The following is a 27,535-nucleotide window of genomic DNA, read 5'->3' on the forward strand; positions in this document are numbered from 1 at the left end:
CCCCTGAGCATTCCCCCTCAGACAAAGCCAAGGTAGCAAAGCCCCCCAGTCCCACGGGCTGGTTTCCAGCACACGTGGGGACTGAGAGGTGATTTGTGTGATGCTGATCCCATTCCCCCCCTTCCCTGGGCTTTGCCAGAGGAAGGACACCAGCCTGACACACCACAGCCCGTGGCACAGCCCAGGGTTTGTGGCCAGGAGCTGCTGATTGACAGGTGAAGCCCAGTTCCCCAGGGCTGGGCTCACTGGTCCCACTGTTACGGTCCCAGATTCCCCACATACCATCCTGCTGCGGCTCTTTTATAGCTCCCCATCCCCTTCCAGCAGCAATGACGCCATTGTGGAGGGAATGGGGGCAGGCAGGGCTGGACATCCCCCCCTCCCCACCTTGGGGCAGGGTTTTCTCCCTCGTCCCTCTCCCCTCGGAGCCCCCCCGGCGCTTCACACGTGTCAGGGGCTGGCTCGATGAAGGGCAGGTTAATACCTCTGGGCCAAGGCTCCTGCTCTCCACTCCCCATCCCGCCTCCAGCTCCTCCACAGCCATGGACAGGATTTTCTCTGCCTTGCTGCTCTCTTTACTGCTCCTCCTCCAGAGCTACACCGTGTGCGGGGCCCCTCTGCAGCCCAGAGGTGAGTGGGGGGCGCGTCGGGTCCTCAGCCTCTGCCACTTGTGCCGGCACTGGGAAGGAGGAGAAGGGAGAGGGAACACCCAACATCAGCCAGGGAAGCGAAGGAACTTTCCCAACTGCGCTCCCAAGGCAGCAGGAGCTGGAGCTGGGTTTGCTTCTGGCTGGTCCATGACCTCAGTGTGCACTGAGGGACAGCGAGGTGGCACCGGCTCACCCCGAGTCCCCGGGGCGGCAGCCACGGGACTCCTGGGCCTGGCTGGAGAAGGCCCAGGTGGGAGAAGGGCTGTCCTCTGCCTCCCAGAACTTCTCCTGTGCCTTCCAAAACCGCTCCTCTCCACAGCTCCTCGAGGAGGGTCTGGCCAGGAGCTGGAGGAGGAGTTGGCCAGATCCCCCCGCTCAGCCGGGGTCACCTCCCCGGGCAGCAAGGTCTGGCTCAGGTCGATGAGGCTGATGAGAGCAGGACTTTCCTACGTTTTCCTTCATCCTGAGCAAAATCCTGCTCTGTTTGACTTTCCAAGCGGGGTGTAGGGCAGCCAGGAGGGAGGGGAGCTGCCTGCTCTGTAGCTCGCATGGCTCTAACTCCCAGTTCATGTCAGCAAGTGCTGGACACCAAGGCAAGGGCTGCAGGGTCTGCTCCTGGGGAGCACCTTCCAGGGCCTCCAGGAAGCCTGGACAACTCACTGCCAGAGAGGCAGCCAAGGCCAAACTTACTTTGGGGTATTAAAAAACCGTTGGAATGGTCTTGTGCTGCTGCAGAGCAGACATTTGTGGGCAGGCTGAGGGCTGTCAAGCAGGTGTGACGGGGACTTCAGTGTTATCTGCTGCTCACGGAGGGAGATTTCTGCTACACTGACCCGTTTCTCCTCAGCAATTTGGGCAGGGAGAGTTATCTTTGCTGTGCTACTGAAGTCAGGAAATTAAACAGAGCAGGCATTCAGCTCAGCCCTTCTGCCACTTCTAAAATAAACTCCTTGTAGGTCTGGGTTACTCAGCAGCTTTCCTGCTCTTGGAATGAATATGGCAAAGATGCCATAAAAGATATTTTCTGCTAAATCAGGGCATAAAGTTCAGCTATTCCTGCATAATTCCTAGTGTGGATATTTTTTTTTTTAAAAAGGACATTTTATTTCTGGTTTAATTCAACTTTTAAATAAACTATGCTGAGCCAAGATGTCAATCAGAGCAAGTGTCCTGTCTGTCACCTCCTGGAAAGGATCAAGGCCTGTGAGCAGACAGGCTGAAATCCCAAAGCTCACACCTGATATCCCTTCTTTTCCCTTCCTTTCTCTGAAATATATTTTGTTCTCAAAAAAAAAGAAGTCGAAAATGTTATTTAGGACAAAATCACAGAGCTTTCATGCAAAAAGAAATAGATATATTTCAAAATTTCTATTGGATCCAACTATTCCTAAGGGAAAAAAAATAACTTTTCCTCCTTGGTTTGTCAGTAAATCCAGAGGTGATTCATCAGCTACATGGGCAAAGGGGAAGCTGGGCTTTATTTCTGCAGGGACTGATTGCAAAACTTGGAGCCTTTCTCTGTACCTTCATTTCTCACCTGTAAAATGGGCGCAACCAAGTGAATTTTTCCTTCCTGTGCAACAAATTACAGTGGGAAAAATGAAAGTCATCCATATGGGAAAAGGTTATATTGCATTTTAGAGGAAATTAGAGCATCTGACAAAGTGACCACTGCCTGCTTCCCTTCTTTAGCATCTTTAGCAAGACCTTTCTGGGAGCCAGAGGCAGATTCAGCATTAGTGTCTCTCAGGAAACAAACCTGATTATATTCTTTATGGATATATCACAGGGTATTTATTTTTATCTGCCCAAAAGACTGAAAGCTCCATTAGATTTCACGCTGAGGACTTGCTATAATATTTATGTCATCATTTGGAACAGATTTGTTGGCCCAAAAAGCTCCCATTTAAAAATCTGTCCACAGAAATTTCCTTTATGCCGTAACTTCTGTAGTCCCTGGCTGCAGAAATCAAATATTAACAGAGTGTTTGATGCCCTGGTAGAGACAGGCTAAATGATGGCACAAAATTAAAAGAACAGCATGCTGTAGATCTGGTGGGGAAAAAATGGGACAATTCATTTGGAAAACCATAAAAAAAAAATATCAGCCCTTTTTTTATGTTTTGCCGCAGTTGAAAATGAAGATGGAAAATAGCAGGAAAATGGGAGCTTAAAGAAATAATAATAACAATCACTCAGCTCGTTGCACTGCTAATGCTTCCAGCTCCTTTCCACAGAGGATGTTTGTGGGGTTGGAGAGATTAAGTGTCAGTTCTGTGGGTTTACAGCCCTGTGTCGTGTTCTCCCACCCCAGCTCCCAGGCACAAACCCGGGCTGTGTTACCAAACACAACCTGTCAAAGGCAACACACATTTTCAGTTAAAACACGGCCAGATATGGTGTTTTTCTGCCAAGAGACCGATCCACCACCTCTGCCTTAAACCTGTTTCTACCGAACCAAGGCGCAGTTTGCAGTTCAAAATATTTGTCTCGATTTAGAATCATAGAATCATAAAATATCCTGAGCTGGAAAGGACCTACAGGGATCACCCAATCCAACCTGTGGCCCTGCACAGGACACCCCAACAATCCCACCCTGTCCCTGAAAGCATTGTCCAAGCACTCCTCGAGCTTGTCCATGTCCATACGTGTCCATGTCTAGCATGAAAATGGGAAATTAAAGAAATAATAGTAATAGTCACTCAGCTTGTTGCACTGCTAATGCTTCCTGTTCACACCAGCTCCTTTCCACAGCGGATGTTTGGTTGGAGAGATTAACTGTCAATTATGTGGGTTCACGGCTCTGTGTCGTGTTCTCCCACCCCAGTTCACAGACACAAACCTGGGCTGTCTTACAGGAGTTTACTGGCAGTGCCATTAAGTGAAAACCAGGAGTTTTTCCAGCTGAGGTGGTCGGTTAATCCGGTGTTTCGATGCTCGGCTGAACCGGAGCTGCTGAGCCTGGTGCCTGGTTCTGGTCGTGCCTGACGGAGATCCCATCTCATTCCTTAATATCCATGAGGGTGGTGGTGCCTGAAATTCCATAACCCCTTCCCAGGCTTTGTTTGGTGCATAAGTGCAGGCTCTGGTTTCACCTGGGATGGGGCAACCCTGGCTGTTCATAGAGACTGGGAATGAGAGGCTGGAAAGCAGGGCCGGGAAAGGGGCCCTGGTGGGTGCCAGTTGTCCCTGAGTCAGCAGTGCCCTGGCAGCCAGGAGGGCCAACCCTGTCCTGGGGCAGCAGGGAGGGGATTGTCCCGCTCTGCTCTGCCCTGGGGCGGCCTCACTTCAACATTGGGGCAGTTTGGGGGGACACAATGGAGGGAAGGGATTGAGCCATTGGAGAGTGTCCAAAGGAGGGCAAAGAGATGGGGAAGGGCCTGGATTTGAAGGCCTGTGAGGACACTGAGGGCACTTGGTGTGTTCAGCTGGAGCAGAGGAGACTGAGGGGAGACCTCAGTGCAGTTCCAATTCCTGGGCAGGGGCAGAGGAGGGGCAGGGACTGAGCTCTGCTCTGGGGGAGCAGGGACAGCCCCCAGGGAACGGCTGGAGCTGTGTCAGGGCAGGCTCAGGGTGGATCTCAGGCAAAGGTTCTTCCCCCAGAGGCTGGTTGGGCACTGCCCAGGCTCCCCAGGGCAGTGGGCACAGCCCCAAGGCTGCCAGAGCTGCAGGAGGGTTTGGCTGATCCTCTGGGGCACAGGGGGGGACTCTTGGGGCTGGGCCTGTGCAGGGCTCAGGGTTGGACTCCATCATCCTTGGGGGTCCCTTCCAGCTCAGCACATTCTGGGATTCAGTTCACAGCTTTATCTCTCCCCTCTTTGCTGCCATAAGTGGATAAGGTTTCATTACTGACATCAGTGACAGCCTGGGGTGACAAGAGGTAGAGACCAAGGCTGAACGCACCAAGTGCCCTCAGTGTCCTCAGGCAGCTTCCCCTTAAGGCCCTTCACCCCCTTCATTGCCTTCCTTCGGACACTCTCCAATGGCTTCAGATCTTTCTTATATTGTGGTGCCCAAAACTGCCCCAATGTTGAGGTGAGGTTGCCCCAGGGCAGAGCAGAGCGGGACAATCCCCTCCCTGATGCCCCCAGGACAGGGTTGGCCCTCCTGGCTGCCAGGGCACTGCTGACTCAGGGACAACTGGTCACCTACCAGGACTTGCTTTCCTAAGAAAGGATAAAGAACATTTAGAATCATTAGGTTCAAGTGCTCTCTGAGACAGGCAGAATCTGTTTCTGGTCATGCCTGATGGAGATCCCATCTAATCAATTAATACCCACATGGATCGTGGTGTCCCAGATGCCACGACCCCAGAGAGGATTGAAGCTTCCTGCTCCTCTCTGCTCAGCCACTGCTCTCCCAAGACCACTCTCTTCCCTCCCAGGACACTTTGGTTCTATTTTGATTTTTCTCCTCCCCTCCTTCCCCGTTGCAGGCACCCTGTGCAGGACCAAACCCACGGACCTGGTGTTCATCATCGACAGCTCCCGCAGCGTCCGCCCGCACGAGTTCGAGAAGATCAAAGTCTTCGTGTCGCGCGTGATCGAGGGGCTGGACGTGGGGCCCAACTCCACCAGGGTGGGGGTCATCAACTACGCCAGCGCCGTCAAGAACGAGTTCTCCCTCCAGACCTACCACACCAAGGCCGGGCTCCTGCAGGCCGTGAGGAGGATCGAGCCGCTCTCCACGGGCACCATGACCGGCCTGGCCATCCAGTTTGCCATCAGCAGGGCCTTCAGTGACTCAGAAGGGGGCAGGGTGAGGTCTCCCAATTTTAACAAGGTAAGCCAATTAAAAATTTCTTTTCCTTGAAGCGGATTAAAAGTTTTTCTTTTCGTAAGAAACCGGGTGGTTTCTCGGGAGCTTCCTTTTGAGGAGAGCGATGGGGCCGAGGCGGAAGAAATGAATAGAAGCTGGAAAAAAAAAAAAGATCAGGCAGGTTTATAGGTCTTGGTACTACCAGTGAGGATGCTGAGAGAAATTTGAAAGTGTATTTTTGGTGTATCTTCCCATGATGGAACACGAGCTCGCCAGGGCTCTGGGAATTGTGGGAGTTCCAAGGAAAGATTCTGCACATGACAGTGGACGAGCTGAGGGGTGTCCTGAGCCACAAGATTCTGGAAAACAAAGCTCAGCTTTGAGACTCAGAGAAAGAAAATTTAAAAAAAAAAAAAAAATCCCAATGTGTCAATGCACAGAAACATTTCTGTTCTTGAGCATTGAGAGGCAAATTTACCTCTCACTGCTTCCAACATAACCTTGTAAAAATATTATTTCTCATCTCATTCTATTGTTGTTCCAATGTCTAGAAGGGCCAGAAGCTCCAAGCTTCTGGGAGGTGCAAACCTCTCAATTCTTCTTGAAAACAAAGCTCAACTTGGAGACTTAAGAGAAAGAAAAATAAAATAAAATAAAAAAAACCCTGAATTATTTGAATGCCAGACCACAGAAACATTTCTGTCCTTGAGCACTGAGAGGCAAAAGAGACATCTACCTCTCACTGCTTCCAACATAACCTTGTAAAAAGATTATTTCTCCTCTCATTCCATTAATTGCTGTTCCAATGTCCAGATGGGCCAGAAGCTCCAAGCAGGAGAGGGGTTCCAAGGTCCTCCTTCCAACAACGTCAGCAGTAGCTGCTCACTGTGTGACAGTAAATGAAGTAGGAATTAAGAAAGAGTTGGATGATGGTCCTGCCCTTGGAGAAGCTCAGCTCTTACCAGGAATATGATTATAGCTTTCATTTCCATGTCTCCTGTCATCAGACATCCACTCAAAGCTGTTGAGCACCTTTCTGGATGGATGAAGGTGCTGAGGGGTTCCAGTCAGGGCACAGAGCTTTCTTTCCAAAAGTGGGCAGAAATTTCAGGCCGTTGCTAATTTGCCACTAATTAGGACCTGACAGCTCCAGGCAGCTCTTCCCCAGGTCCATCCCTTCCACCCTCATCCATGCAAAGGATTTAATAGTGGGAAAACACACTCGTGGACACCAAGGTGGCTTCTCTTCTCCACATTTGGCCTGGGAGCAGACGCCCAGCAAAGGGAGTTAAAACTGCTCCATGGATCTGTTCCAATGAGGAACTCATGGCTGGAAAAGAATTCCAGTGCTTCCCACGGCACCAGCGATCCCACACAGAGCACAGACCTGACACAGCTCCAGGGCTCTGAGCTGGGAGTCATCTCCTCCCCTCAGAGCTGGGGGAAATCAAGGAATAGGAAACCTGGGGGAAATCAAGGAATAGGAAACCTGGGGCTCCTCATTCCCCCTGGAATGGTGCCCGGGTCCCAAACGAAGGATCCTGAAGGAGGAGTTTGACTCCCAGTGCTGTTGCCTGAAGGCAGAGCCCATTGAATTTGCCGGTTTTCTTATTGTTTACCTTTCAAATGGAATAAATAATGGGATCCTTTTAGATCCACTTTCCTCCAGGACTGGTGTGCAACCCATTCATGCCCCTCAGAAATCCCACCCTATTTCTTTATTTCTGCTGTCTTTACCTAATTCCCCAATGTCTTTTAAGAGACTGTGACCATATTTAGGTCAGGCCTGGCACATGGGTCAGGCCTGGCACACAGCCCTGATTTATACAATTATATATATATTTATATCCATTATAATACTTCCAGAATTAACCTCGATTTTTATTCCTGTCTCATGTTGGCACCTCACACACAGCACTGCCCATCCCTGTGGATTGGAGAGACATTTTCACTGAGCTGTCCATGACAATGCTGGATTTCCTTATCTAAGGAATCTCTTCCACACCATTAAATAACCCCTTTCTTTGTGCACTGTTTTCCTGCTCTTGTCTGCTCTGCATCTGTGCTGCCAGACAACCCAGCCAACACTCTCTTCCCATCCTTGCTCTTCCCTGTCATCCCAATGTTTGTGTGGGCAGCAGCACAAAGAACTCTGAAGCTGCTTTATCTCCTTGAAATCTTCTTTCCTGGACACCTAAAAAAAAAGGCAGAAAAACAGCAGCAGTCTTTTGAGTTATTTCTCCTAGGCATTAAACTAAGGGGAAAAAAGAAAATCACCGCATTTTCCCCTCTTTCTTTCTACTTTGGAGCCGAGCAAAGAAAATCACGGAGAGGTTGGGGTTGGAAAGGATCTCTGGAGGTCCCATTGCCCAGGTGGGGCCACCCAGAGCTGGTTGCACAAGACCACACCCTGATGGCTCTTGGATATTTCCAAGGTGGAAAATTCCACAACCATTTGCACTTCTTGCACTTCCCTGGTTATTTTTGGTGTGTGTTTTTTTTTTTTTTTTCCATTATGCCTTAAAGTCCAGCAAGGTTTTTCCCTTCTGTGACACAGGTGGTGACCCCACCACCTGCCTGGGAGGATGCAGAGATTTAGGGAAGCTTCCAGAAACCCTGGACACGGTCCTTGCTCCTTCCCACTGCAGAAATCCAGCAAGACCTTGTGAAAATCCTGATTTTCAGCTGCGTGGGACACTGGGCAAAACATCCCATACTGTGTTGTGCTTTGTGCAGCAAATGTCACCCCAGGGCAGGGAAAAGCACTATTTGTTTCTGCAGGAGCTCAGGGAAAAGTCTGTTCATACCTTTCTCAAAACCCACGGGGGGCCCAATTACTCGGAGCTTATTTTTTTTTTTAGGCAGAACAACCAATAAATTGTCAAATTGCTGAGCAAATCAAGGGTTTATTTGAGTTTCTGCCCAATTCTCCTTTCAGCACTGTTAGAACATCGTGTTGTGGAGAGGATAACTAGGCATCACCACCTCATCAGCTGCTGGATTGTCTCCACAAGCAGCCCCGAGGTGGGGATACCTGGGGATGCCCAGGAATCCTCTGGTGTCTCAGTTAATCAGCAATAAATTGTGTCACGAGAACACGGGGGATTTCTGTGTGACAGAACAAACATGGGAGGGATCCACAAAGTCAGGAATTCACTGGCTGGTTAAAACGAGTGCAAGATTTGACCTTGAAGAGCAGAATTTCTGAGCTTCCTTAGGGCAAAACTGCAGATCCTGCTCAGCTGAGCCAACAGAAAGGTTCAGCCTTTCTTAATTCCCCTCACATCACTTAGTCCAGCTCAGCAGAGCCTCTCCAGGATCCAGTGGCTGCTCCTTCCCAAACAAGGCACATACCAGGATTCAGCTTTTTAAATGAGACAAGGTCACGACACAGAGAATTACAGAGATCCCGAGACTGCAAATAATTTGGAGGTAGGTTTAAAAATAATAATTAAAAAAAAAAAAAGGACATTTTTTCACCTTGACTCAGGCTGGCAGGGTGAATGTGGGAAAAAATATGTAACACTTGGGGGAAAAAAAAAATCAGGATTTCCTGATTATTTAGATAACCAAATATGATCTCAAAAATCCTTTTATACCGGTTTTATTTCTTACACTCTTTCTGTATCACCTGGTCCTGGCTGTAGTCCCAAACAGGCTGGTTGGTCTTGGTGCTTGGTTCATTTTCTCCACTGATTAATTCCTGATGCCAAATCCAGACTCTTTGCCCCCCGAAGTTTTGTTTTTCCCCAACAGCGGGTCAGAAAGCGACGTGAATTTTGAGTAGCTTTTCACCCAGGTGCATCCTGAAGATCTTCCCCACACGATCCGGGTGTGGATGCTGCTCCCAGACACCTCCCGGGCTGTCTCTGGGGCTCAGCTTTAGGTGAAGATTGCCACAAGGAGATGGAAAGGAGCTCATTAAAGCTGGAAACCCACTTAATTTAGACAGAAAATAGCGGGGGGACACCCCCCACCTCCCTCCTGTGCCAAACACTCGGGGCAGACGCTGCTCCTGACAGGAGCGTGTTCTCAGGGCGCTGTTCTCGCAGGAGAGACTCGCTGGTACATCTCGTTTGCTGACAGGTTGGGTTTGAAAAGCTCTAATTGGCAGCGCTGGAGGGTTTGCAGGAGGCAGAGGGCTGAGAGCTGAGCCGAGGGCTCTCTCTCCTGGCAGGAGGATCCATTGCATGGCTGGTTCTGCTCCCGCTCCAGGGACAACCCCAGTCCTCCCTTACCACCTTCATTCCCCTCTACAACGCACACTTAAATCTCCTTCTCCTTATTTCGGCCGCAATTAGAAGAGATAAACTTGAATTTATTTATTCCCTCCCCCCCCGGGAAGCAGCCAGTTGTGGAATTGTGGCGCTGCTGGGAGTTTTTGACTGTGCAGCCCTTCGGAAGTGCAGGGAAACAGCTGCACTTACAGATTGGAAAACTCGACGTTTTTCCATGGTTTGGTCATATTTTGGACAGCAGGAAAGCTCTGAGCGGGGCAGGGGATTGCTTTGGTGCTGCGGGATTGCTCTGGGATAGGGGACAGTGGCAAGGGAACGGCTGGAGCTGTGTCAGGGCAGGCTCAGGGTGGATCTCAGGCAAAGGTTCTTCCCCCAGAGGCTGGTTGGGCACTGCCCAGGCTCCCCAGGGCAGTGGGCACAGCCCCAAGGCTGCCAGAGCTGCAGGAGGGTTTGGCTGATCCTCTGGGGCACAGGGGGGGACTCTTGGGGCTGGGCCTGTGCAGGGCTGAGGGTTGGACTCCATGAGCCTTGGGGGTCCCTTCCAGCTCAGCACAGTCTGGGATTCTGGGATCTGACAATCTGATGACCTTCCTGCAGCCCCAGTGGAACTGTGCAGAGGAGCTTCACAGCTCCCAGACCAAATGGTTCAAATCCCAGGACACCACGGAGCCACTGGAGCAGGAGCTGCTCCCATCCCATGGCAGTTCCTTCTCCACAACGCTCTCAGGGACAGGGGGGGATTTTTGGGGTGTCCTGGGCAGGGCCAGGAGTTGGACTGGATGATCCTTGGGGGTCCTCTCACCTCAGGATAATCAGCTGGAGGGTGGGCAGAGGGGGAAGGAGCCTCTTCCCCTGCATTCCCTGCACCCCTTGGACGTGTGGGGCAGGGAATCACACTCCTGACCTTCCCCAAGGGGACTTTTTTCCACCCTGACTGAGCAGCTGGTGGGTCTTTTTTCATCTTCAGAAAGATGGAGAGCACACATGGCATAGAGAACAGCAAATCCTGCCTCACTGACCAGCTGATGGCTCAGCCAAACTCTCTCTTGCTGCCAGACAGATTTTTTTTCCTGCCTTTTTGATGTTTCTTTGCTTTCTGTATTACTGAGGGTATTTGCTTGTGATGTGGAGGGTTTTTTTGCTTCACAGATCACCTGCTGCTGCCGATTTTGTTTCTCCATTCTGCATTACATCCCATCTGAAGTTGGCAGTGGGCTCACAATATAAAACAGTTGTAAGGAGAAGTGGCAGGAGCAGATGAATTGCCAAAAAAACAAGAATTAAGGTCTTGTGACAATGCCACTCTCAGAAGAAAAATAAAAAGGAAAAAAGGACAAAACAGGAGCAGGAGCAGGAATCTTGGAGGCTTTCCACCGGTTCAGGGCATCACCTAATCCAAGGTGAAATCCAGTTCCTGCTAAAACCAGCTGCCATTTAATGCTGGTGTTAACAGGGGTAGGATTTATTGTGGATTTATAGGACATCAGAAATCCTGGCAGGCAGGGAATCAGAAATCCTGGGAGAGGGAATCAGAAATCCTGGCAGGCACTGACACGCAGTGTGACCTGAGGCTCTTCCCCTCTCTCTGCTCCAGCTTCTCCATCTATTAAAATGTGGACAAGTCTTCATCTCACGATGTTTCCATGACACTTCCTGAGATTCCCTGAAGTCCCACGTTGAATTAGAGCTGTCCTGAGTGTCAGCTGGTGTTCATGAAGATGGAATTTGGCTTGAAGAGGAGTTTGTGTATGAAGAAATCACCTTTACCTTGGTTTCCTTAGGGGTGAGATGCACCCATTGTCCCTTAATTAAACCAGTTACATCCCTGGAAGAATCCCAGGATATGCTGAGCTGGAAGGGACCCCCAAGGACCATCCAGTCCAACCCTCAGCCCTGCACAGGCCCAGCCCCAAGAGTCCCCCCTGTGCCCCAGAGGATCAGCCAAACCCTCCTGCAGCTCTGGCAGCCTTGGGGCTGTGCCCACTGCCCTGGGGAGCCTGGGCAGTGCCCAACCAGCCTCTGGGGGAAGAACCTTTGCCTGAGATCCACCCTGAGCCTGCCCTGACACAGCTCCAGCCGTTCCCTTGGGAAGCTGGTGGTGGGAGGTTAAAATTCGTGCCTCTTGTCTGCTCGTGACCTTGCAGAACTTTCCCCAGGTTTCACTCTTACTTTATATATGTTTTTGAGTCACAAATCATTTCCAACCCTGACTAATTAACTAAAACCACTCTGCCTTTTTCATTTCTACTTCATTTTACCTTGATATTTTAGCCTGGGATATCTAAAATTTCAGTCCAGGCAATAAAGGCTCTCGTGCCTGAGCTCAGAGCCTGCATGACCTGGTGGCTGAAGAGACAGAAACTTCCCAACCTGACCCTCCCCTGCCTCACCTTCAGGCCATTCCCTCCATTTAACCTTTTCAGTTCAGAGAGGAACTAACTCCACGTGGAAAAATGCCCTGTGTGGTGTCTGAAGATCGGGAAGTGGTGGCAGGATTTCCTTTCTCCTAAATTTTAGAAACATGAGAGCTTTTTTGCTGCCCCAGCCTTTCCACAAGTGGTGTGTGACACTCCAGCCCTGGGAGCTGCAGGATCACGGGCTCAGCCAGGAGTTTGACTTTAAAATATATAAATAGGGTTCTTTATACTTGAGAACAAGCCACAGACTTGATCCCAAGAGGTATTTTTATTAATTTAGGGGGGAAAATAAGGGAACGTGGCAAAAGGGCACCACACGAGCTGGACAAAAATGTTCCACCACAATCCTGACCCAGCACAGACTAATCCAGAAGATTTAAGTCAAAATTCAATCCCTCCACAACACTTAAGTCAAAATCCAACCTCTCCAGCTCCCAAAGCCACCCAGAGCATCAAGAAAGGGGCAGCGAAAGAGAAGCAGAGGGAGCAAGAAGAGAGAAGGAGGCAGAGGGAGAGGAGGATTGTGAAGCTGCCACTGGAACCTGGTGGCAGAGCAGCTCCCCCACGGCCAGAGGGCAGGGATGGGGCAAACCTGGGCCTTTGGGTTCAGCTGCTCTGGGCCCCATGGCCACCCCCCAGGGCCCACTGGCCACTCTGGGGGGCCAGGCCAGGGGGAGGGGCAGTGTCCTCACTGTCCCTGCCAGTTTGAGCTGGTCAGGGGCTGCAGGAGCTGAGGGGTGTTATAGGGCAGTGTCCTCATATAGCTGGGGGTGTTATAGGGCAGTGTCCTCACTGTCCCCATATGAGCTGGGGGTGTTATAGGGCAGTGTCCTCACTGTCCCTGTGGGTTGGGGGGTGTTATAGGGCAGTGTCCTCACTGTCCCTGTGAGCTGGGAGGTGTTATAGGGCAGTGTCCTCACTGTCCCTGTGAGCTGGGAGGTGTTATAGGGCAGTGTCCTCACTGTCCCTGTGAGCTGGGGGTGTTATAGGGCAGTGTCCTCAGCTGTCCCTAGCTGGGGGTGTTAGGGGCTCCAGCAGGAGGCTGGGGCTGTTAATTCCTTTTTTCCCCTCACTGTCCCCATATGCTGTTTTTTGTGAGCTGGGGGTGTTATAGGGCAGCTGTCCCCATATGAGCCAGGCGCCCTGTCCCCATATGAGCACAGTGTCCTCACTGGGACTCCAGCACCCTCCACCACCTCCGTGGGGTTCCTCCCATCCCTTCCCCCTCCCCACACACTGCCCCCCAGGGTGGCTCTGACCCCCCAGCCGCCGCCCTGGTGTCCCACGAGTGCCCTCTGTGTGTGCAGGTGGCCATCGTGGTGACGGACGGGCGGCCCCAGGACGGGGTGCAGGACGTGGCCGCCCGTGCCAGGGCTGCCGGCATCGAGATCTTCGCCATCGGGGTGGGCAGGGTGGACATGCCCACGCTGAGGCAGATCGCCAGCCAGCCCCTGGACGACCACGTGGACTATGTGGAGAGCTACAGCGTCATCGAGAAGCTGACCCAGAAGTTTCAAGAAGCTTTCTGTGGTAAGTCCTTGTCACCAAGCCCTGGGCTTCCCAGCCGGGAGCTGTGCCAGCTTTTCATGGAGACATGGGCTGGTTTGGGTTGGAGGGACCTGAGAGACCATCTAGTTCCAACCCCTGCCGTGGGCTGAGACACCTTCCACTAGCCCAGGTCTCACCTGTTGAGTCAGCCTGGCAAGCAGGGAGGTCGAGCTGTGGTTTAAATGACCTTTAAGGGTCATCCAGACCATCCCCTTCAGGGACACCTTCCACTAGCCCAGGTTGCTCCAACCTGGCCTTGGACACTTGCAGGGATCCAGGGGCAGCCACAGCTTCTCTGTGCCAGGGCCTCACCTTGTGGGTCCCTTCCAACTCAGAATATTTCTGGGATTCTGTGATAACTTGGAAAAAGATTCCTTGGATGGCAGTAGAGGTAACTCTGGCCCTGGGTGAGGATGGAAGGGAATTGCCTCTGGTCAGATCTTGGACTGAAGAGGCAGAAGAACGGAAAAGGAGGGAAACAGAATAAAGATGTTCAGAAATCCATCAGGTGACCTGGACATTGCATTAAACCCATTCCATGAGGACCAGATGAGCTCGAGGGGTATGAAACTAAAAGAAACAGCAACTCTACTGGCCAAAATTTGGGTTTTCCTCAAAACCCTGTGTCTCAAGACAACAATTTTGACATAGCTAAAATCTCATTTCTGAGGTGATAAATGAGGCTTCCAGCTACACCCTTGGCTTCACCCCCACCTCACCTGTTGAGTCAGCCTGGCAAGCAGGGAGGTTGAGCTGTGGTTTAAATGACCTTTAAGGGTCATCCAGACCATCCCCTGCCATGGGCAGGGACACCTTCCACTAACCCAGGTTGCTCCAACCTGGTCTTGGACATTTCCAGGGATGGGGCAGCCACAGCTTCTCTGGGCAGCCTGTGCCAGGGCCTGCCCACCTTCACAACCAAAATTCCTTCCCAATATCCCATCTATCCCTGCCCTCTGGCAGGGGGAAGCCATTCCCCTTTGTCCTGTCACTCCAGGCCCTTTTCCAAAGTCTCTCTCCAGTCTTTTCCCATGGAAGTTGTATCATCCCTCATCCACCTGCTTCCTCGTTCCCAGGACATGTGTCCTCAGGGTGGGAGACAGATGTCCTTTAAGTGGCCTTTCCAGAATCATGGATTTTGTTCAAAGAATTCCAGGTTTTACTTGAAGTCTCCAGACTTGGCTGGCACAGCAGAGTTCAAACATGGCCCAGGTGCTCCTTGAGGCACTGAAAAACAACAAGGAAAATGTGATCTTTGCACATCTAAAATAATTATTTTGATGTTTTTAAGCCTTTCTGAGCAGTTCTGAGAATTTGGTTTGAAATCCACCCCCCCCCCTCCAGTGTTGCCTCCTGAATTCCCAGTTCAGGAGGGATAGTTTCACTGAGCTGCCTTTTCCTGTTGGTTTTGGAAGTTTCATGAAGCAGGAATTTCTCCTGGCTGGTGCAGGATGTAACTCCTTTCTTCACAGCACATCAAAAGAGCCTGAGTATCCTACAAACACACATTCCCTCCTCCGTGAGCAGCTGAATGGAGTGAAAATACTTTATTACTTTCAAATGTACCCCCAAGGCTGCAGGAACGGTCTATAAATATCCATTTTATGGCAATAAAGGAGACCTGGGGGGCTTCACACTCCCGTTCCCTGGAAGAAAAGATGTGTGGCCACACTTCTCCCAAGGTGTGATTCCACCCTGATGATTATGGCACAACATTCCAAACACATCCACACGGCTGGGACCTGTCAAACTCCCCGAGACCAATTTCTCCAGGAGGTGTAAATTCTCGTGATTCAACTCTCAGGTTGGAAATAATGGAGGTGAGCAGCTTTTCTGTCAAGGAAAATTGCCTCCCGTGTAGAAAGGAGGACAATTTGGAATACAGAGTGAGCCATGGATTATAATCAGGTGATAATATAAAGTGAGGGCTGTTGTATCAGGTGTCACCACAGCAGAAGCTCACAGAAGAGGGGAAGAAATATTTCAGACTAAAGGAGAGAAGAGAGAAAAATTAGAGAAGGTGGAATCCAGGCCAGGAATATTTGTGGGAGTTTGTGTTGGCTGCCCTGGAATCAGGAGTCAGCCAGACATGGGGAGGCCTCACGACATGTGTTGAAGTTCTGACATTGGTGTCACTCAAAAAAAAAAATAAAGGGGAAAGAATACTTTCTGTGCCTTGCTTTCCAAATTCCTAACGTGGGGATGACAAAGCTCCTCCCATGGTAAAAGCCCTCAGAGGTGCATCCAAGGGAAGCACTGCAGGAACATCGGAGCACTGACGGACAGCCAGGTTGGCTGCTGGACCCTGGAGCAGCTGCCCCAAAACCACCCCTGGAGAGGAACCCAGACACCACCCAGCTCAGTCTGAGAGCAGGGAGAAGTCCAAGCTGCTTTCCTTGTGCTCAAACTCATGAGGAAAAGGGATCCATCCAGTGGCAAGATCTCTGCAGCCTTCGGAGAACTCGGCCTGAGAGCTCAGGGTCACACAGCTCCGTGGGCAGCAATATTCCCAAGGACATGGGCTTCCTACAGGCTGGAAAGATCTACCAGACATAGGAAGGCTAAAAAAAGTACAAAATATGTGCAGAGCAGAACAAAAATGACTTGAAATAGCAAAGAGAAGCCCCTTGACTCTGAAAGATTGTGTCACCTCCCATCAGTCGGATGGAAGTCAGTGCTTGGAATTCTGCACAGATTTCCCTGGTATTTGGAAATGAATTTGCTTCAACCAGATTTACTTTGGAGTGTCACATCCAGGAACGTTTGTGGAGAGTGGATCTGAGAGCTGCACGTGTGAGGGGAGCTCTGGAGGGAATTCTGAGCATGAATCCCATCCAGGAAAGACAACTGCACATGGGGCTGAACTCAGTGATCATATTTGTAGTGCAGAGCTGGAAAAAATTGGGATTGGCCAGCCCAGATGGTGGGTTGGAAAGGAAATCTCATGCAGGAGCTTTGGAGAGGGAAGTGTGCTGTGATGGAAGTGGGCTGTGATGGAAGGGGGCTGTGATGGAAGGGGGCTGTGATGTGCTCAACACACAGAGGGGTTTTGCCCTCAGAGTGGAGACTATTCGTAGTCCTGGCTGTGCCTTGGAGTCAGGAGACTTGTCAAAATGTCTCCTTGCCTCCTGTAGCTGCTCTGTCCAAGAGCAAGGACCTGGATGTTTGTCTTGTGGCAGAGTGGATTTGGTTCTGGGACAAATCCCGTGCTGTGGGTGGGCTCGGGCAGGGCTGAGTGGAGAAGGCTTGGCCTGGGCTCTGATTCAGGACAAATATCCCGTGTTGTGCATGGGCTGAGCTGGGTCTGGGCGGAAAAGTCTTGGCCTGGGCTCTGATTTTAATCCCCACTTTTTCTTTCAGTGGTGTCTGACCTGTGTGCCACTGGAGACCACGACTGTGAGCAGGTCTGTGTGAGCACCCCAGGAGCCTACAAATGTGCCTGCAAGGAGGGCTTCACCCTCAACAACGATGGCAAGACCTGCAGTGGTGGGTGATGGTTTCCACCTGCACTGAGCAGAGCTGGGAGCTCAGTGGGATGGGGGGACAGGACTGAGCCAGAGCAGCTTCTGTTCAGAGAAGGCACAAAAGGAAACCATGCACTTCCATCATACTATGAAAGGAAACCATGCACTTGTATACTTTTATAATATATAATTTTAAAATCATTTCAAAAACATTGCTGTGAACTGTTGCTGGGTTTTGATTGATTAAACCCATTTCCTTAGCCATTAAATGGCACTAAAATTAAATTTTCCTACGTGATTAATTGGGGACTTTTTTTTCTGTTTTCTTTCGCCCTCTCCTCACGTGTTTCCTCAGCTTGCAGTGGTGGGCTGGGATCTGCTCTGGATCTCGTTTTCCTGATCGATGGCTCCAAGAGTGTGAGGCCTGAGAACTTTGAGCTGGTGAAGAAGTTCATCAACCAGATCGTGGACTCGCTGGAGGTGTCAGACAAACAGGCCCAAGTGGGGCTGGTTCAGTACTCCAGCTCTGTCAGGCAGGAGTTTCCCCTGGGGCAGTTCAAGAACAAGAAGGACATCAAAGCAGCAGTGAAGAAAATGTCCTACATGGAGAAAGGGACCATGACAGGCCAGGCTCTGAAGTACCTCGTGGACAGCTCCTTTGCCAGCATCAATGGGGCCAGGCCCGGCGTGCCCAAGGTGGGCATTGTCTTCACTGATGGCAGGTCCCAGGATTACATCACAGATGCTGCCAAAAAAGCCAAAGACTCAGGTAGGCCTCCTCGATTCTTGGTGGCTCGTTTCTCCCTCGGACCAGGTACTGCCTCGTGTATCAACCCAGGATTCTTTCCCTGGAGATGCCTCTTCCTTAGGGCACAAACAGGTTCCTGCAGGTGTGTGCAGACATTTCCTGCCTGTGCTTGGATGCTCATAGAGAACTTGGAGCCACCCTGGCTGGGCTTCAGGTGCATCTTGGTTTGCCAGTAGCAGGTTTTAGTCCTCTCTGGCTCTTTGGTTTCAGTCTGCTGGAGGTGTTTCTGCTGGGCAGGGTGGAGTGTCCCACACTTGGGATGGGATGGGGTGGGGTGGGATGGGGTGGGGTGGGGTGGGATGGGGTGGGGTGGGATGGGATGGGATGGGATGGGATGGGATGGGATGGGATGGGGTGGGATGGGATGCACACCAGTCATGCTAAACACAAATGTCAAGGAAACTGAGGATGCCCCATCCCTGGAAGTGTCCAAGGCCAGGTTGGAGCAACCTGGACTAGTGAAGGTGTCCCTGCCTATGGCAGGGGGTGGAATGAGATGCACTTCAAGGTCCTTTCCAACCCAAACCATCCTGTGGTTCTGTGATTTGTCTGGGGTTGGCAATGAAATCCAGCTCTCAGTGGCACACGTGGTGAGGCAAAGATGACCATCAGAGAGCCCCCTGGAGAATAACAGGAGCTGTAGGACCAGGTGTGGCTTGGCTATCTCAGCCTTGAGGCCTGAAAAAGGGAAATAAAACAATAACCAAAGCAGAAATACAGATTAAGAATAACTATGGACTCCCTGGCACACTCATAAGAAACTTTCTTCAGCTTCTCTTGTTTAGTAAAAGTGCCCAGTGGCCACATATTGATACATTAATTTGCCTAAACCCCATAAAATATTAATATCCGGAGACGTGCCCCTTTGCTGACCTGCTGAGCAGGTTCCAGTCTCTGCCATCCCTGTGTGAAATGGACACAGCCTGTGTGAACTCACTCATGAATTGCTAAATCCTCTCCTTCCAACTTCGGGCTCCGCCACTAGATGGGACTAAGGGCCAGCACATCATCACCAGGGTCAGGGACGAGCTCTGAAAACCAATGTTTACAGAGCAACTTGACATGTTATGAGGATGTTCAGCTCTTATAAACCAGAAGGTCTTTATAAGCTGCATTTACAGAATTTATTCCCCTGTGATGATAAAATTTTATGCCTTGTTTCTTCCTCCTCTTTTGACCCTGCAAGGAAATCTCCAGTCTCTGTCCATGAGTTATTTCTGTGGGATGAATAACAAGGAGTTTCTAACGAGACTCCAGACTTGTTCTTTGAGTTTAACTTGGAAAAACAAACAAATATTTGATTCATCCAGAGCTGGAAAGACAAGGCAAAAAGGGGAGGAGGGGAAAGGATTCCCAAGAAAAGCTCAAGGAGTTTTTGGAAACTGCTCTCAGGGATTGTTGGGGTGTCTGTGCAGTGCCAGGAGTTGGACTGGATGATCCTTGTGGGTCCTTCAAGCTCAGGGTATTCTGTAATTCCACGAGTCTAAGCAGAGACTAATATTTTGGACCTGGGGTTAATTGGTACCATCATCCAAAATAGGCAAGCTGGGCTTTGGTTCAGCAGAAACAAGTTTAAGGCAGAAAAGCACAATAGCTGGACATGTTCTGAACTCCCAGGGTGTGCTGCTTTTGACAGACAGACTGACTGCAATTTTAGGAGGAGAGACAGCTCTAGCACAGAGGACTTTGCCCCTCGTGGGCTGGTCAACAGTGGCTGCAGCCTGTTTTGGAAACTTCCACTGTTTCCTTTTGCTGTGTTATCTCTTCCTTATCACTTGGATGCATGACCCTGTCGGGGTGTTACAACCATCTGTCCTTTCTTTTATCTCCAAAACCTTGTTCTTGTGGTCACAGTGGCCACCACTGTCCTCCCCATCACCACAGCAGCACCTCACAGTGACCACATCCTGCATCAACAAGGAACTGCAGCCCCTTCTCCCCACCCACCCTACTCTTGCCCCACCACCACAGCTCATCCTCTGGGCACCACATCCTCCTCCATGCCCAGGCTCAAGCCCCTGGAGATGCTGAAAACTGATTTCCAGAGCTTTGGGAAACCCATAAAGTTGGTCTGAGCTGGGATCAGGTGCCATCTGGTAAATTCTAGTAAGACTTTGCCTGCAAACATCCTTTTGAACCCTGGCTGAGCTGGCTGGAAGGAGCTGGACTAGTACAGGCAAAGGGGTTAATTTGCCAGTTAACATCTGGAAAGTGTGGAACTGGGGGTGCAGAGGGGGGATGAGGATGTCCAGCCTGGCAGGGGGGTGGGCCCATCCCAGCTCCATGTCCCACTGCCAGGTTCCTGTTGCTCCCAGGCTCCCCATCCCCACAGCAGCACCTTACAGGGACCACATCCTGCACCAACAAGGAACTGCAGCCCCTTCTCCCCGCTCCCCCTGCCCTTACCCCACCACCACAGCTCATCCTCTGGGCACCACATCCTCCTCCATGCCCAGGCTCGAGGTGATGAACATGTTGACAACTGATTTCCAGAGCTTTGGGAAACCCATAAAGTTGGTCTGAGCTGGGATCAGGTGTAGTGAGTCAATAAATACACGATCCCAGCTTTGGAATCAGAAACTGGAATACTTTATTGGACTTACAGCTTGATATTTAAGGGGTTTAGGGTCTACATATTCAACGGGGGGGTTGCATATTCATTTTATCACAATTGGGGGTTTCACAATGATGAGGTAATAGGGAAAAAGCCAGGTTAACAAATCTTGGGGTCTTACATCACAGGAAAAACCCACTTTATCTCGGGGGATTTCCATGGGGAAAAAGGTTTTGGGTTTACAGAATGAAAGGATTGAGGGAACACAAAGGGAGAGATAAAACACAAAAGGTTTTCTGCACAGGTTTGATGAGCTCAGGGCTTGGTTTCTCCAGCTTGGGCAGGACATTCCAAACCCATGACACCAATGGATCCTTATCTGGACTCTAGATGAAGGTTTTTCCCCGGTCTCTGTCAGCCCAAAGCTTTTGTTTAAACTTAGCAGTTTTCTTTCTCTCATATCCAAAATTTGGAATCCAACAATCAGGTGACCAAGCCAGACTCGTCTGATAAATCCCAGTAAGACTTTGCCTGCAGATATAACTTTTGAACCCCGGCTGGGAGGAGCTGGAATAGTAAAAGTCAAGGGGTTAATTTGCCAGTTAACAGCTGGAATGTGTGGAACTGGGGGTGCAGAAGGGGTGCTCCCATCCCAGGTCCCACTGACAGGGTCCCGTTGCTCCCAGGCTTTCGGATGTTCGCGGTGGGAGTCGGCAACGCCGTGGAGGATGAGCTGAGGGAAATCGCTTCCGAGCCCGTGGCTGAGCACTATTTCTACACTGCTGACTTCAGAACCATCAGCAAGATCGGGAAGAAGCTCCAGATGAAGATCTGTGTTGGTGAGAGTCGGGGGGGGGGGGGGAATCACAGCGTTGGAAGGCTGGGAGCAGAAGGACAAAAACGCCCTGTCAGGTGGATGTTACAAAAAGCTCTCTGTTCTCAGGGCGTTGAGTTGGCAGGTGGACGGATCAGGGGACACCAATTTTGGGTGGTTACCTACACCTCAGCAATCTCCCCCTCTCCCAAACTCCCCCTCCTTCCCTTTTCCTCCACCTTTCTCCCCTTCTCTACCTTTCTCCTCAGAAATTACGAATTCAGGCTGGGCCAGCTCCTGAGAGCAGCCAAAGGTGGCAGAAGAGAAGAGATCTCTTAAAAGAGAAGCCAAGGCTTGATTTATTTGGTTTAATATGTAGATCATCACCAAACTGAAGCTTTCTAACCACTGGCTGCTTCTCCAGGCAGACAGGCACCACGGGGGTGACACATTCCAACTGGAGATAAGCTCCTGGTACCTTCAAAATGACTCGTAGGTACCTAAATTTGGCCAACATCAATGCCAAGTTGCTCATGTTTGGGCAGCCCAGTGCTGCAAAGGCTGAGAGAGGACTGAGAGGGAGACAGCCGTGACCAAATTTAAAGAAAAGTTGACCTGTAAATAACCCAAGTCTAGAAATGATTAAAAAAAAAGAACTAACACAGCTATTTTAGGTGTTTGTGGTTTTTTTTTTAAGGAATCACATGCCTCCTATGAAATATTGGCCCTTTGTGATGCAGCTGCTGGTTTGAGGCAGATGATGGTGAACCCCAAACACCCAGGCTTGGTTTTGGACCCTGAAAACCTTGCAGACATCTGAGAGCTGCCCTGCCAAGCTCACCAGGAGCTCTCCTGTCCAGTCCAGGTGCTCGGGCTCCTTTATCCCACCAGGGAAATGTTTCCTTCCAGTTCCCAGCGAGATAAACTGCCCAGAGCTCTGGAGGGGCTTGGTAGATCCCAAAAGAGCTCTTCCAAACTCGGCTCTACCTCCCAAGAGTGTCCAGACCTGCTCTTCCTTGCTCCCTGATCCCCGCAGCTCTCACAGCATCAGGAGATGCTCCACAGCATCAGCTGGATAAAATAATGCACTTTGCCAAAATTTCTTCCCCTTTTCTTGCTGTTTCTAACACTGTTATTTGTGCCAAACCCACAGAACTATGACTTGCAGTAGGTGATTTGTCTCTTTTTCTCTCTGGGTGTAAATTAGAGAGAAAAATCACTCAGGAAATTAAGAACTTTGCCTCAGGAAAATCAAATTTGGATCCTTGCACCCTTGTAGGTCATTATGGATAAGTGCCTTGTCCTCCAGATTCCTAAAAATGGGATTTTCCTTTCCTCTTGGGGACATCTAAGAGGCCCCAGTGGAAAATCACACTGCTTATGATTAATTAAAACATTTAATTAGAGAAGTTATTTGAAGGATAGATCACTTCCAGCACGCTCCAGGGCTCTTCAGAGAATCAGAGTTGCAAGACAGAGACTTTCTTTGCCACGACTCCTCTAAAAAGTAGGAGTCAATCCAAGAACAAAGCGATGGGAGCTGTGTAAAAAAACCTCAACATGTTGTATTTAAACATTTTTTGAGCAAGCACATACATTTTGGCTTCAGCATTTAAAATAAAAAAAAAAAAAGCAAATTTCAGAAAAACTATTTGTTTGCAAAAAAAAAATATTAAAAAATCAATTTGGGTAAATATATTAGTATTTGAGTACTTAATAAAAAAAAAAAAGAAAGGAAAGGAAATATTTACATTTGTTTGATTTCCAGTGCCAGCTTGTATTTATCAACAGATGGCCAGAAATCTTCTGGTAATATCCACCTTTAGTTTACTCAGGACTTGGGGGTTTGTGTAAATGATGTCCTTTCCTTTAAAAAGTCTTACTCTTGTTTACTCCTTCCATTTCCTTTCTTTTCCCAACCATTTTTTACTCCTTTTTTACCCTTTTTTGCTCCCATCCCAGTTAATTTTTCTTGAAGAACAGATGGAAATTACTGACAAATAATTCCAGGTTAACAAACTGATTAATGCCCGTTGCTCCATCCACTCAAGGACTGGAAAACTGAAGCAAAGCTCAACCAAGTCTTGACTCAGCTGGTAACCAGGGCCTCCAGTTTTCATTTGATGTTATTTGGGAGATTGTTTGGAGTACCAGGTTTGCTCACATTCAGATTTTTGGGGCAAACTTTAAGCAGCAGCAGAAGAGCTCAGTGGGTTTTTAGGAAAGTGGAAATCTGGGAGAGATTTTCCTGCTCAGAGCCCTGGCCTATATGACAAGAAAACGTGACATTCTCTGGTCATGTGAGAGCCAGAAGTGATCAGTCAGATAATTAGAAGGGATGATAATTTGATTTCCTTCCTGTTTCTGACAAGGGAACTAAGAATTGCTTTATTTCACTGATCTCAGTGATTCTGATTAAATCCTTTTTTTTTTTTTTTTTTTTGGGTACCACCTAACTCATCTTCTCCACAGAGGAGGATCCCTGTGAATGTAAATCCATCGTGAAATTCCAGACCAAAGTTGAAGATCTCATCAATTCATTGCAGCAGAAATATATCCTTTGGGAGCTGGGTTTGTCCAGCCCTTGCTGGCTTGGGTTGTGTTTTCTACTCCTGGGGGAAGGAGGTTGGGAAGGAAGCTGGAAACAAGACTTTTGGGTTGTTGGATGTGGCATTTTGTGCTCTGGTCTGGTTGACAAGGTGGAGATTGGTCAAAGGTTGGACTTGATGAGCTTGAAGGGCTTTTCCAACCTTAATGGTTCTCTGATTCTGTGAAAGTGGGTCTTTTATGAGACTGCAAACTGCAGGGCTTGTCCTCTTGACTGTATAATCTGGATAATTCAGATGGACACATCCAATAGTCAGATCCAAACTGGGCTAAAACTCAGTTCTAGGAGATAAATTCTCACGTAGCTGCTCAGTGAAAACATCTCCAGCCAGGTGACTTTGATCCCATCGTTGGGAAATGCCTTTTTCCACGCTGGGTCCCGTCATGTTGCACAAAGATCATGAATAAGGTGGAAAGAGAAACAAGAAAACAAAGAAAAAAAAGAGTTGTGAGAAAGCTTCAAACTTCTCCTGGAGGGAGGAATTTGTAAAGGCTCACACGGGGCTGGGGAGGTTTTTCACTGCTGAGAATAAGGAGAGGGTGTGATTTTAACAGCGATGTTCTGATTTATTCACACATTTCCTGCTTTGCTGTGTCACTCGCTGGTTTAGTTTCTACTCTTTAAGTCAAAGCGAGTGAAATCCCTGACTTGTGTTCTGCAAAAGGTCACAGGAAATCAGCACTTCTCACCCAGGGTGTCGCTGCTCCCGAGCCCGTGGTGAGAAGCAATTAGTGAAACGAGCAGAAAATTGCTATGACACCCTTTGTGGCTCCAAGAAAAGCACTTGGCTCCTCTCTCCAGGCTGCTCAGGGTCAGGAACTCCCTGTCAGCCACTCCAAACACCTCCAGTGGTTCTCACAGGTTTTACTCTTCCCTACCAAGGTGTGACAGGGGTGTGTGCACAGACCTTTCCTACCTTCAGCAGAAGGTCAGCAGCTTGAATAGTTGTGGAAATGCCAGAGTGGATGAGAAATTCCCTGTGCTCTCAGCAAGGCAGCACCAGCCCACTCCTTATCAGTCAGGGAGGACTGGAGAAAGGAATCGTGGAATCATAGAGTGGCTTGGGTTGGAAGGGACCTTAAAAATCATCCAGTGCCACCCCCTGCCATGGGCAGGGACACCTTCCACCAGCCCAGGGTGCTCCAAGCCCCGTCCAAGCTGGCCTTGGACACCTTTCAGCCCAATGTTAAGATCCAAACAGGTTGTGAAGCGTAGGAACCTGGAGGTGAGTGGAGGTCAGACTCTCCCAAAGTGCTCTGTAGGAAAGAACAGCAAACCCCAGTGTTTGGAAGGTGCAGCAAGAGGGAGATTCCATCACACACTGGCAGTGGGAACGATGAGCCACTAAAACAAACAGTGGAAGGTCGTGGAATCACAGAATCCTGGAATGGTTTGGGTTGGAAGGGACCTTAAAGCTCATCCAGTCCCACCCCCTGCCATGGGCAGGGACACCTTCCACCAGCCCAGGTTGCTCCAACCTGGCCTTGGACACTTCCAGGGATCCAGGGGCAGCCACAGCTTCTCTGGGCAACCTGGGCCAGGGCCTCCTCACCCTCCCAGGGAGGAATTTCTTCCTAATATCTAATCTAAATCTGCCTTCATTTGGTTTAAAACTCACTGTCTGTCCACGTCAAAAGTCACTCTCCCAACGTGCACTGTCATTTTTCCTCCTTAACTCCTGCCCACTGGAAGCTCTGGCAAAAAGGATCGAGGCCCTGGAGAACAAGATCATCTAAAGTCCCAGCACAGGATTTTTTACCTCCTTCCTAGAACTCCTCCACTTGTCAGGGAGGGCAGCTCAGCCACAGAGCTCTGGCCAGCTTGTATTTGAGTTCTAGAATACCTGCATTTGTTTAAAAGGGAAGAAATATAACAGTAGAGCATTGTATAATGGGCAGAGCACTGTGTGTTGCATCATATAGAGTGCATATATTAAAACAAAAAAAAATCTGCAAAGATTTGTTTTTGATTTAAAGCTTAATATATATATGTGTGTTAATAAGTCCTGGATGATGAGCTCTGTGAATCCTCGCTGTGTTCTTCTGCAGCTTCTGTTTCTGTGCATGACATAATTTAATTTAAAAGTCAAAGTGACTTCAAATCACCTCAGCTGCTGAGTGGAAAATGCCAAAGCTGATCACCTTGTTGTTGGGAACATGATGAGTCTGGCAGTAAGAGAAGTAGAGCAGCGAGCCCTGAGCGTGAGCTGCGGGTGGGATGGGCTAGGCTGGGTTTACCCAGGGCTGTTGGACAGGGTAGAAGGAGAAAAGCTCAGCTTTCCCAGCCAGTGGATGGTCTCTCAGTGGCCCAGGGATGGAGCTCCTGCTCCGGGTGAGTCCTGACAATGTGCAGTGATCTGGTGGCCTTGGCTCTGTGTGACACCATCTCCGGTGTGCTCTGTGTGAAAACAGCCCAGATGTCTCTCCACATCCTCACCTGGAGCTTCAAAGCATCATCAGCACCTGAAACACAGGGAACTGCTGCTGGGGCTGCCCATGGAAGAGGTGACTCCATTGCTGCATCATCCAGAGCCTCACTGGCTCCTCCTCAGCCCACGGAGTCACAGAATCCCAGGATGGGTCAGCTTGGAAGGGTCCCCAGTGGCCCATCTGGTCCCACCTCCCTCCCCAGAGGACAGGGGACAGATGGTTCCCACACCTCTAAGCACCTTCAAAGCCACCAAGTTCATCTCCAGACCTTTCAGCCCCTCCTCCTGTCCCTGGATTCCCAGCACTGGCAAGACAAAGCAGCAACGCGGACTGGAAGCACCTCAGACCTGCCTGTCTCCTGCAGCTGTAGCCTGGAATTCAGTCCTGGGAGGAATGGGGGCCCTGGAGCCCCATGGAATGGTCACACCCTTTGGATGTGAGCACAAGGAGCTGGGTTTGGGGGGGTGGGGGGGAGGGGGGTGTTGTGGTTTTATTTTTTGTATCAAAATATTTATACTTGAGACTACGTGAAAAGCTTTTCAGAACGACTTGGCCTGTTCAGAAATAGTGTTTTGGGGGGAATATTAAAAGTTTGCTGTGAATTTTAAAAGTGAATTTCTTCTTTTTTTTTTTTGGTGTGGTTGTTGAGGTGGTTGCCTGACAACAGCAGCTCTCAAGAATGGGGAGGAAAACCCTCCATCTCGTGTCACAACCTCTTATTTCAATGCAAGAGGAGAAATGGGTCCGTAGAGGAAGCAAAATCCTTCTCTCAAAATAAGAAAAAGCATCTTTTACAATAAAAATCATCCTACTCTTGGATGTGCAGGAATGAGTCAAGCATTAACTCAAGGGCTGCAGTCAGTTCTTGAAAGCAAAACCTCACCCTCTCAGCCAAATCTTGAGCACCCCAGAATCCAGGGGAACCCCCCCAGCTCCTGAACTGCTGAAGATGAGATTCCTGTTTTGTTTTACACACATGAAATCCAGAGCTGGAAGATTAATTTGTGTCTCAGTAGAAAGAGATGCACAGGGTGCACTTGTCAGGATTATCCAAAGTGCACGTTTAGCACAACAAAGCAGCACCTGAACCTTCTTTTAATAAATCTTTCTAAATTATAACAACCCCTTCAGATGTGCCACTAGCTCTTAAACACCTCACCCAGGGCGAGAGATTCACCTCTACTGCCCTCCAAGGAATCCTTTTCCAAGTTATCACAGAATCCCAGAATATTCTGAGTTGGAAGGGA

At 49.6% G+C, this 27,535-nt stretch overlaps 1 protein-coding gene across 2 annotated transcripts; it reads left to right on the forward strand.

Moving 5' to 3' along the window:
* Nucleotides 1–542: 542 nt before the first annotated feature.
* MATN1 (matrilin 1) lies at nucleotides 543–26,733 on the forward strand. 2 transcript variants are annotated; one of them, XM_027713962.2, is made up of 8 exons: nucleotides 543–630; nucleotides 5,086–5,432; nucleotides 13,371–13,593; nucleotides 16,972–17,097; nucleotides 17,431–17,844; nucleotides 21,124–21,276; nucleotides 23,724–23,804; nucleotides 25,546–26,733. In XM_027713962.2, the coding sequence occupies exons 1-8, from the start codon at nucleotides 543–545 to the stop codon at nucleotides 25,593–25,595; spliced, it is 1,482 nt and encodes a 493-aa protein (XP_027569763.1). In that variant the 3' UTR covers nucleotides 25,596–26,733. The 2 variants fall into 2 exon arrangements, with proteins under 2 accessions (XP_027569763.1, XP_027569761.2); XM_027713960.2 differs by lacking the exon at nucleotides 543–630 and having other exon boundaries at nucleotides 4,907–5,432.
* Nucleotides 26,734–27,535: the final 802 nt, after the last annotated feature.

Source organism: Pipra filicauda, unplaced genomic scaffold (genome assembly GCF_003945595.2).
Source record: "Pipra filicauda isolate LSUMZ 115617 unplaced genomic scaffold, ASM394559v2 scaffold643_size226310_pilon, whole genome shotgun sequence".
Classification (NCBI taxonomy): Eukaryota; Metazoa; Chordata; class Aves; order Passeriformes; family Pipridae; genus Pipra; species Pipra filicauda.